Here is an 11,536-nt window from a genome sequence, read left to right on the forward strand (position 1 = left end):
CTTGCTTGTTACGGCTGCTCACCCTTATTGGTTATTTTAGTCTTAAATAGCTGCCATTCAGTGTTTTTAATCACATTATATTGCTAATAAGGAGCCAATGACAAAGCAGCCAGCAGTTCTCCATCTAACTTGTTTCCATTTACATCTGTGTGGATTCGTCATGCACCAATTGGTTTAATAAAGCACTTAAGAGAAGAATATGACAGAATAAAAATGATCCACTTTAGGCTTCAAATCGTTTGGGAGAGATCATTGGAAAAGAAAAAAATCTACAATATAGGAAACTCTCATTGTAAATTAACAAGCCGTAAAATGAAATAAGGTCTGAAATTGGCAAGGATTGGTTTCTAATTAAGCAACTGGGTTTGAAGAAAAACCTGCAGCTTTCCAGGACAGACATTACCTGCTCCTGTAGATACCTAAAGTTTGTCTGCAAGTTACAACAGAAAGAAAGATGGGTTAGAGCTGTCCCAATAAGGCTCAGCATATGCTGAGGAGGAGAGATCTTTTTCCCCATTCTTTATTCCTTAGCAAAAACCATTTTAGATAGATATAGTTTTTAATCTATAAAGATACCACATTAATTTAATGACAAGTTCCTGCATACAAAAATTCTGTCATGAAGACAAATAATGGTCTTAGCTTTCTTTGTTGCTTTTTTTTTAAAAAACAACTTTACCAAAAAAACTTTATAGATCAAGCATTTGTAAGCTGGGCAAAGGCACAAATCAATGGATTAAAATATCCTAATGCTTTCTAATGTTGCAAGGTATAAAGGCCCAAGTAGACATTAAATAGAACAATAACAGATATATTTCAAAATTTACAACGGAACAAAGTTATTCTTACATTGACAAACAAGCAGAAATGCATTTTAAAGAAAGAAATGATTGACTAAATCTTTTTACAAAATAAAGAAAAATGATAATTTCTCTACAAAAACTGAATTGTTTTCAAATTTTTTTTTTTTTACAATCAGCCCGTGTACAAAAACACCCAAAAGCAACAATATGAAGGATAATGCCGATTTTTTTATTATAAGCTAATAATTACTTAAAAAAAACTTTCTCATGACTTTACTAGGGTTTGAGAAGAATTTATGCAGTTCTTTTTCACAAATAAATTGACTTTAATATAACAATTATTTTAATTAATAGTAAACAGTTCATATAAATATTTTTTCTTAGACAATATTGAAGATTCAAAGGCACTTATGTTTATAATTTTTCATCTTCTAATCAGTATTTATAAATTGCTAAATTAAACTGAAATATAAAAAATTTTAAAATTATACAAGTATTTTTTTCAAATGTAAACTTTGAACATTTAGTTGCCTTCTACAAGTCTTTTAAATTATTTCCCATGGAATTTTTTGTTAATAAGAAAAATTAACAAGTTGACATTCACTTTGGCTCTGTCAAACATCTTCATCACAGCTACTCCCTCATACTGAAGCTGAAGAAGGTCCTGAAATTAATAAAAATAGGGGATAAGGAGAAGCATGACAATAAGAAATACAAAAATGCTGCATATTGAAAAACATTAAAACTCAATAATGATATATTAATGATAACACCAGCTTATGGCAGATGAACAGAACTTTTAGCAATTAATTATATGACACGAGCAGAACAATTTTAATTGCTTTTAATTTATTTTAAAGAAGTCAGAACAAAATACCCTTTAACTGTTCAAGAATGAAGCTGAAAGTAAATTCAGGCAGTGCAGCTTACTGGGTAAGGTGCTGTACTGTAATGTACAAGGTTTGTAGTGTAGTGTGCAAATTTGGTAACATTACTTCAATAAAGGCCAACTGGATTAACAAGTGAATTAAGATGGTAGGCTCACTTATGGAACACACTCAACTTGCTGGAGGTAGTAATAAGGGATGACCTGCTCCCTGGCTAAATAAACTACACCGTTGGAAAAAAGATGGACCAATTGTTTCTAAACAGATTTTTAGGACTTCTCTATTCAACTTCCAGGCTGCATTTAAGAAAACTAAACAAGATCTCGTTGCAGATTTAGTATCCCATCATTCTAAGAATCCTAGGGTGTTATTTAATTCAATTAATGCGGCCATTAACCCTCATTCTGTGATAGGATTAAATAGCACTGTTCATTCATGTGAGCAGTTTCTATCATTCTTTGTCAGCAAAATTGATACTATCCGCTGTGGCATTGTTCAAATTGGCTATGAACTTCCTACTGTTAAACAGGACATTGTCTTAGAATTCTTTGATCTAGTCTCACTTTCACAGTTAACAAGAACTATTGACACCCTTAAACCAGCTCCCAGCCCTCTCGATATTGTACCACCATGCCTCTTAGTGGAAGCCTTTTATGTTTTGGGCCCTGACGTTGGAAAAAAGATGGACCGATTGTTTCTAAACAGATTTTTAGGACTTCTCTATTCAACTTCCAGGCTGCATTTAAGAAAACTAAACAAAATTTCTTTGCAGATTTAGTATCCCATCATTCTAAGAATCCTAGGGTGTTATTTAATTCAATTAATGCGGGCATTAACCCTCATTCTGTGATAGGATTAAATAGCACTGTTCATTCATGTGAGCAGTTTCTATCATTCTTTGTCAGCAAAATTGATACTATCCGCTGTGGCATTGTTCAAATTGGCTATGAACTTCCTACTGTTAAACAGGACATTGTCTTAGAATTCTTTGATCTAGTCTCACTTTCACAGTTAACAAGAACTATTGACACCCTTAAACCAGCTCCCAGCCCTCTCGATATTGTACCACCACGCCTCTTAGTGGAAGCCTTTTATGTTTTGGGCCCATCTTTAGTAGCCATTATCAATGATTCTATAAGTGCGGGGGTTGTGCCCTCATTTTTTAAACATGCTGCTGTCTGATCCTGTCTAAAAAAGGCAGAATTAGATCCTGGAGTTTTAGCCAATTTTCGCCTAATTTCCCAACTGCCATTTCTGGCTAAAGTTCTAGAAAGAATTATAATCAATTGGTTGATCACCTTAATTCCAAAAATTTATTTCAGATCTGCCAATCTGGCTTTAGGCGTTTTCATGGTGTTGAAACGGCCCTCCTGAAAGTATTCAGAGACATCTCTATTATTACTGACTCAGGTGACGCTGCAGTCCTTCTACTCCTTGACCTGTGCGCTGCCTTTGACACTATTGACCATGAGATATTGCTGATCCGGCTTGAACATCTTGCTGGGCTTAAAATGGCTGCTCTTAAGTGGTAGACACTTTTCAGTGACTCTAAATTCCTCTTTTTCATCTACTGCTCCTCTTAAATATGGTGTTCCTCAGGGATCCATTTTGGGTCCTATTTTATTCTCTATATACCTTCATCCTATTGGAGCTATTTTTAGGAAATTTAACATTTCCTTTCACTGCTATACCGATGATATTATATATACAGGTTTATATTCCTGTCTGCAACTCTGCAATAAATCAACTCCACAACTGTCTTTCTGAGCTAAGATCCTGGATGGCTAATAATTTTCTTGATCTGAATCAAAATAAAATGGAGGTGCTTATAGTGGGTCCTTTAGCTAAAGCCCAAATTGGTCTTGAACGTCTTGGCTCTCTCTGTCTTTTGCAAACCAAGTCCGCAATCTAGGTGTTATCTTTGACAGTAACCTCTCTTTTGAGAAAGAAGTAAATTCTGTAGTCAAGAGTTGCTTTTTCTAGCTTCGTCTATTAGGTAAGATCAAGCCTTTTTTATCTTCTAGGGATCTTGAGAAAGCTACTCATGCTTTAATTTTTTTCTCACCTTGATTACTGCAACTCGCTGTATTCTGGGATTGGCATATCCCCGACACACAGGTTACAGTTGGTCTAGAATGCTGCCGCTCGCTTTCAGGTTGGGGCAAGAAAGTATGACTCCTATTTTAGCTTCTTTACACTGGCTACCTGTCAGTTTTCAAATTGATTTTAAAATCTTGTTGCTAGTGTTTAAAACTTTACATGAGCTTGCTCCTGCCTATTTATCAGAATTGTGTGTTTTACACCAGCCACTCAGAGTGCTTATATCTTCTGGTCAGTTGTCTCTTGTTGTCCCCTGTACCAACTGTAAAAACAAGGGGGACAGGGCTTTTGCAGCTGATTCTCACCACCTGTGGATCTCTTTACCTCATCATATAAAGGAGTCTTCTACAATTGAACTGTTCAAAACGAGATTAAAGACTCATTTCTATTCACTTGCATTCTGTGACCTTCAGTAATACTGATGGTTTCCTCATTGTGATTATAGAACATTACTTCTATTATTTTATTTATGTTCATATATTTTATTTCTATTTATATTATTTGTTTGTTTTGTTTTATTCTATTATTGTAAAGCACTTTGGCCACAGCATTCCTATGTTGTTTTGAATGTACTATATAAATAAATTGAAATTGACAATAATACTGCACATCCTCTCTATCACACACTACTACTGAGAAATTAAAGCCAATAAACTATTCAGAAGTGTGTTAAGATATGCTTCTGGGTCCCTTTCATACCTATGGCACTACACCTTTATTATGCTTCACTGAGACCATACTGTTATTATTTTGTCATTTTTGTGTATATTTGAGGGGAGCCGTTGTTGTTTATTACATTTCATGAGCTTCTGTAAAAAACTACCTTTCCTCAAGGGACCAACAAAGTACTATTTATCTATAACTAGCCGTCCCCAGCAACTATGCTTGCGTAGTAGTGAAACAGAACTTTAAAAATCAATAAACAAATAGGTATCGCTAGCTAAGCGGAGGCAAGATACACTCCAAAACACAGAGGTAGACCGCCTCACCACTCCTGATGTCAAGCTTCCTCCTCCCCTTGGTCTGCAGCCTCTATCTCGAGTTAGCGAGCCTATATCGCTCCTGCAAGCGAACTATGATTCTTAGTGGGATGAGAGAAGTCACAAAATCAACCGGAATATTCAAACAAATTCTAGAAAAAAAAACCTGATCTAAATCCGTTAAGTAGTTCTCTCGTTTGCTAGCTAAGTGGATGTAAGATTCTCCCCTGAGGCTGGCGTGTGAGTGAGGAGGCCCCTCCCTCCCCAGCACGCTGTGTGTCTCTCGGATTCACGCAAATAAATCGGTACCGCAAGCAAACTATGATACATAGCGCGATGATAGAGGTCACAAAATCAACTGGAATATTCAAGCAAATTATAGGAAAAAATACAAGCTAAATCTGTGAAAAGCGGACAGACATAAGATTTTTTTAAGCAAGAGAGAGAGAGACGGTTTGCAGCATTTTGGTCTTCAAAGAAGTACATTGCCACAACTCAAAGGCATGTCACATGCACTCGTAATTTTTGAGTGTGGATAAACTATGACACTTTTAGATACAAGATGTTAGTGTTTGCACAGAGTTTTTAAAACTTTTAGTATAAAAAAGAAATACAAAAGTCTGTGACTTGTTGATGCAGAAAATAATATTCCAAAACTCAATTTTAAAGAAGGTTGAAACTTTAAGTTAGCTAATGAACTGGTATGGCAGAAAGTATTATTCACTTTTACTGTTTTGTAATGTAGTAACCTACTTAAATATTCACTTGACATTTAAGAATTATACAATACCTGGAAGTGCACCTGAACTTTCTCCATCTCAACTCCCATGAATTTTGCTTTCACTTCATAATTTCCAACTTCCTGGCTTGGTGAAATTTCAAACATTACATTCTTAAATCTGTAAATATACATTAAAAATAAAATTTAGCCTTGCCTTGTAAAAAAATGATTAACAGAGGAGGATTAACATATAATTATTTGGCATCTACAGAAATCTATTTTTACCTACCATTGCTTTAAGGTGACACTTCTGTAGGCTTACATTAATTTGAGTTTAAACCTAGCATAATTATTCACATTAAATAGAAAAACACCAAAAATAACTATAAAATATAAGCCATTACCAATGAAATTTATCAAAGTAAGCTTCCATACAGTGGTGTGAAAAACTATTTGCCCCCTTCCTGATTTCTTATTCTTTTGCATGTTTGTCACACAAAATGTTTCTGATCATCAAACACATTTAACCATTAGTCAAATATAACATAAATAAACACAAAATGCAGTTTTTAAATGATGGTTTTTATTATTTAGGGAGAAAAAAAATCCAAACCTACATGGCCCTGTGTGAAAAAGTAATTGCCCCCTGAACCTAATAACTGGTTGGGCCACCCTTAGCAGCAATAACTGCAATCAAGCGTTTGCGATAACTTGCAATGAGTCTTTTACAGCGCTCTGGAGGAATTTTGGCCCACTCATCTTTGCAGAATTGTTGTAATTCAGCTTTATTTGAGGGTTTTCTAGCATGAACCGCTTTTTTAAGGTCATGCCATAGCATCTCAATTGGATTCAGGTCAGGACTTTGACTAGGCCACTCCAAAGTCTTCATTTTGTTTTTCTTCAGCCATTCAGAGGTGGATTTGCTGGTATGTTTTGTGTCATTGTCCTGTTGCAGCACCCAAGATCTCTTCAGCCTGAGTTGGGGAACAGATGGCCGGACATTCTCCTTTAGGATTTTTTGGTAGACAGTAGAATTCATGGTTCCATCTATCACAGCAAGCCTTCCAGGTCCTGAAGCAGCAAAACAACCCCAGACCATCACACTACCACCACCATATTTTACTGTTGGTATGATGTTCTTTTTCTGAAATGCTGTGTTCCTTTTACGGCAGATATAATGGGACATTTGCCTTCCAAAAAGTTCAACTTTTGTCTCATCAGTCCACAAGGTATTTTCCCAAAAGTCTTGGCAATCATTGAGATGTTTCTTAGCAAAACTGAGACAAGCCCTAATGTACTTTTTGCTTAACAGTGGTTTGCGTCTTGGAAATCTGCCATGCAGGCCGTTTTTGCCCAGTCTCTTTCTTATGGTGGAGTCGTGAACACTGACCTTAATTGAGGCAAGTGAGGCCTGCAGTTCTTTAGACATTGTCCTGGGGTCTTTTGTGACCTTTCGGATGAGTCGTCTCTGCGCTCTTGGGGTAATTTGGTCGGCCGGCCACTCCTGGGAAGGTTCACCACTGTTCCATGTTTTTGCCATTTGTGGATAATGGCTCTCACTGTGGTTTGCTGGAGTTGCAAAGCTTTAGAAATGGCTTTATAACCTTTACCAGACTGATAGATCTCAATTACTTCTGTTCTCATTTGTTCCTGAATTTCTTTGGATCTTGGCATGATGTCTAGCTTTTGAGGTGCTTTTGGTCTACTTCTCTGTGTCAGGCAGCTCCTATTTAAGTGATTTCTTGATTGAAACAGGTGTGGCAGTAATCAGGCCTGGGGGTGGCTACGGAAATTGAACTCAGGTGTGATACACCACAGTTAAGTTATTTTTTAACAAGGGGGCAATTACTTTTTCACACAGGGCCATGTAGATTTGGATTTTTTTTCTCCCTAAATAATAAAAACCATCATTTAAAAACTGCATTTTGTGTTTACTTGTGTTATATTTGACTAACAGTTAAATGTGTTTGATGATCAGAAACATTTTGTGTGACAAACATGCAAAAGAATAAGAAATCAGGAAGGGGGCAAATAGTTTTTCACACCACTGTATGCATGTGTTCATTCTTTTAAAAGCATACAGGTGTTTGCTGGAAACTAACTTAACTATAGTAAATTTATGCTGTAGACATATTTTGACTTCAAAGTGTCCCAAACTAAGACCACCCACAAATCTAACACTGGACTCTTACTTTCAAAGGAGCATGACATTTAAATGAAAAAAGAGATAATAAAACAAATTTGGTTCAATGGTAAATTGGTTCACAGCAGCAGGAATGAAAAGATTACTTGGGCAAAATAATAAGATAAAGCTTATGGATGCTGAGGACACTTTCTTTTTACTTATACATTTTAAAAAATAATTTTCCTGCTGAATTTAATTCAAATATCACTGAAGACTGCAGACCCAGAAAAATACTGCTTTTAATAATATTCTGATTTGTGTTGGCCCTGTCACATGTAAATTTCAAATAATCAAAAGTAAAATTAACAACATTATGGTAGGGGGAAAAATCACAATAAGAACCATTCACCACTGAAGCAAGGGTAAGTACTGTTTCATATGTTAGAATTTTATTACCAACTATATATAAACTTTTTTAAAATGACTGAGAATCTAATGTTCCCAATTAATAACATGTACTCAGTAGAATATATTCAAATGTAGATTAAAAATTCTGGGTGCTGCATGTAGGTTTCATTAAAATGTACACAGCCCTAGAATAAGCCAAAGCTGTTTTAATTATCACAATAAATCATATCCTAATCTTTATCACACTCCTTTAATTGTGGCACAGATGTGAAAAAAACAATCATTTTGAATACTGTTTGGTACTCAGTACCAATAAAAACATTCACGTTAATTAACTGATGGACAAAATACCATATACTGTTCCTCATACTCTCCCATTTTCTAGACTCTCTTTCCTTGTTTCTGAAGGTTCATTGCAGGCTAGATGAAGTTTACATAAACTTTGGCTAATTAGGAATTTGTTGAACAAAATGCCTCCAGAACATAAATGCTTACAGTGTTAGTATTTTAGCCTGAAGGATGTACATATACACTGCAGATTTTTGAAAAGTCTGGGAAATGCTTTCTGAAAACATACCTTTTCAAAAAGGGTCTGGAAGTTTAAGAGTCCTACCTCTCTAATCTCCTCATTGAGTAACAGCTATACGGATTCTACTGGCTGTTGATCAGCTATAGGTTTGTTAAGATGATTAGTTTTAATCTAGCCTTTTGGTCAAAATGTAGTACTAAATATCTTGTGCTCCTCTTTAAAGTTTTGTTCAGATTCATTTATACATTACTGCTAATCAGTCCAATGTATTTTATGCATATTCATTTTATCCAAGTCGCAAAAAAAATCTGGTAAGTAATAATGATGATAAACAACACATTAAAGTTTACAATATGGTATGCAGTTTACTTAATTGTTTCATTTGTCTAAAATAGGGTCACAAGTGCCACAATTATATATGTATTAAAAATGACTGGCAGTAATATTATATATATATATATTAGCATTAGGCAGCACAGAGAAGTGTAGTTGCAATCAAAATTATGGATTAGTGGTTGTGTATAATATGCCTGGCCAATCCAAATAAATTTCTTCTATACATGTGTCTCTCACCAGGCACCAAATGCAAACCAAGTGTGAAAAAGATGCGTTTTTCTGTTTAGATTACATCATTTTACGCACACAAAGAATGCAGGACTTGCCTCTATGCAAATTATAAACTAGCTTTTACGTGCAAATATGAGGCATCAGTTTGAAAAACTTAACACTATTAATTAGAACGACTGAAGTACTCTTAAATTACTCATTATCATGTCCTTTTCTAACCTGTTTAATCTAGACAAGTTTTGTGGGTTTGCTGGAGAGTGTCCCAGCTAGCACGGGCACAAGGAAGGAACAACACTGCACAGGGTGCCAGTTCATTGCAGGGCGGCCGAACACACACACACACACGCACGCACGCAGGTGGATAAATGGTATATTACCTAAAATATTTTGTCATCTATACCATTTTTCCCCCCCAATTGTTTTTGAGCTACTTTAAGCCTTTGAAAATGCCTAAACATGGGATAACAAATACAGGGTGGTCCAGATCTAATTATGCAGATCCAGATCGTCTAGATGACTGATTTATGTGGGGACGATTTCAGTTCGGCGCAACGACGATTCTTCGCGTCATCAGTTCTCACACTTCGATGGTCCGAGATTTTTCAGGTGATTTTCTATGTAATAAACTTAAGTTATAGCATAATGAAAATTGCATAAATAGATCTGGACCACCCTATATAGTAAGTAGTAGATAAAGGGGCTTTTATTCAAAGAGTTCAAACTAAGGATGCATTTCTTACAAAATTATTTTAATTAGATTTGAGATTGCATAAATCGTGCTGCTTTATACAGTATGTAAAAATGTAGACACTATTAAAAATATCTTAAAAACATAAAAATGATAGTTTAAATTGGGTGTCTCAATTTAATCTTCCAGCATGCTGGAGAGAATTACACTGCATTGATTATCTAAAATATGCATCCTGACCATTCTTTTTATAACAACTATATTTTGTTCCCAAAGATTGTGTGCAAACCTTTATACAGAAGTACAGTACATTTTAGAAATAGCAAATAAGCGATACTGTGTGCTTTTAATTAACTTTTTAAATATTATTTAATTTGCTCTTAATCTGTCTGGTGACAATCAAAATAGAAACGTTTTAAAGTAAACAGACCACCGTAACGTATTCTGAAAAGTTAATTAAACTTTGAGAAACAAAATGCACAAATGACTTAATAACATTACAGAAACAAATTACTGAGAAAATAAAAATGCTAATAAACAAGGTACAAAGTTTTGCAGTGGGTTAATTTACAAAGTTGCCAATGAATTGGATAAACTTGCAAGCACAGAATTTTAAATATATATACTGTGTGTCTTACCAAACACATATTATGTTTCATCCAAAAGCATGCTGTTTATCCCATCACAGCAGCAACATGAAGCATAAATAGTTAAAAAACAAAAAAACAAAATGGGCAAACATAACCCTATTAAATGTTCAGAGTGACGCTATGAATAGAAATGCAAGAGTATCCAGAAGAAAGTGAATATATTCCAGTATTAAGTACTACCAGCTTAGGCTTCAAGAATAAACTATTATCTGCTCAATTCTGGGAGAACTACCCACAAAAAACAGCTAAGCAGCAGTGTTGATCATCGATATTTGCAAAAACCACTTTTTACATTGAAATGGCAGTTTACCAGTAACTCCATTCCCCACATATTTTTCAGGAAATTCACTGTGTAGCTGGCTTAGATGAACATTTTTTCTCAGTACCCATGAAGCTTTGTGAGGACAGTGTGACAACACAAAGCTGTAAGATCATTGTAAGATTGTTGTTTGAGGCATGGTGGCGCAGTGTTTAGCACTGCTGCCTTACAGTACATATTGTATTTTTGGCCAATTAGTCAAGCATAGTTGGAAGATGCTTCCTTAGCTCTCAGTGGCATTTTAAAGACCATTGCACCATTATAATTCATTCAGTATTTGTTCAGCTCCTCATTTTTCACTGACTTCAGTGCATTTTGCAGAGTTTGGTGAAGTTCCCAAACATTTCTGTGATTTCAACAAACTCATGTTGAAACAAACTCAATTTGCTCACCACTACTGACTAGTAAGTAAAAAAATAAACAGCAAAAGTAAAAATAGGATTTGTATTTAATTTAAACATGAAAACTTCATTGACACAATAAATATACACTTATCAACCTGTAACACCAGGTTTTCTGACTGAATTTCTTTGTACTAAATACAGCATCATCATAATGTATTTTATCAATATAAAACAAGCCTTTTATGAAATTGTCTGATTTTTAATACTGATAGACATCACTCCGTTTTAAGCATGTACTGTTGGTTATACAAGTTTTAACAGAACATTGTTAAAACCGATATCAAGACAAATTTTTTAAACAAATGAATAATACATTTGCTCTATTTATACTAATACTTACTGGCTGGCTTGTAGA

At 34.9% G+C, this 11,536-nt stretch overlaps 1 protein-coding gene across 3 annotated transcripts in view; it reads right to left on the bottom strand.

Moving 5' to 3' along the window:
• Positions 1-655: 655 nt before the first annotated feature.
• iqgap2 (IQ motif containing GTPase activating protein 2) overlaps positions 656-11,536 on the bottom strand; it is a 225,485-nt gene continuing 214,604 nt past the window's right edge. For all 3 annotated transcript variants that reach the window (XM_039758410.1, XM_039758409.1, XM_039758411.1), the window contains 3 exons: positions 11,522-11,536; positions 5,561-5,669; positions 656-1,467 (listed from right to left, as the gene is read on the bottom strand). The exon at positions 11,522-11,536 is cut by the window's right edge and continues 129 nt beyond it. In XM_039758410.1, coding sequence (XP_039614344.1) covers positions 1,354-1,467; positions 5,561-5,669; positions 11,522-11,536 — 238 coding nt within the window. In that variant the 3' untranslated portion in view covers positions 656-1,353. The remainder of the gene's footprint in view (positions 1,468-5,560; positions 5,670-11,521) is intronic.

Source organism: Polypterus senegalus, chromosome 7, assembly GCF_016835505.1.
Source record: "Polypterus senegalus isolate Bchr_013 chromosome 7, ASM1683550v1, whole genome shotgun sequence".
Taxonomy (NCBI): Eukaryota; Metazoa; Chordata; class Cladistia; order Polypteriformes; family Polypteridae; genus Polypterus; species Polypterus senegalus.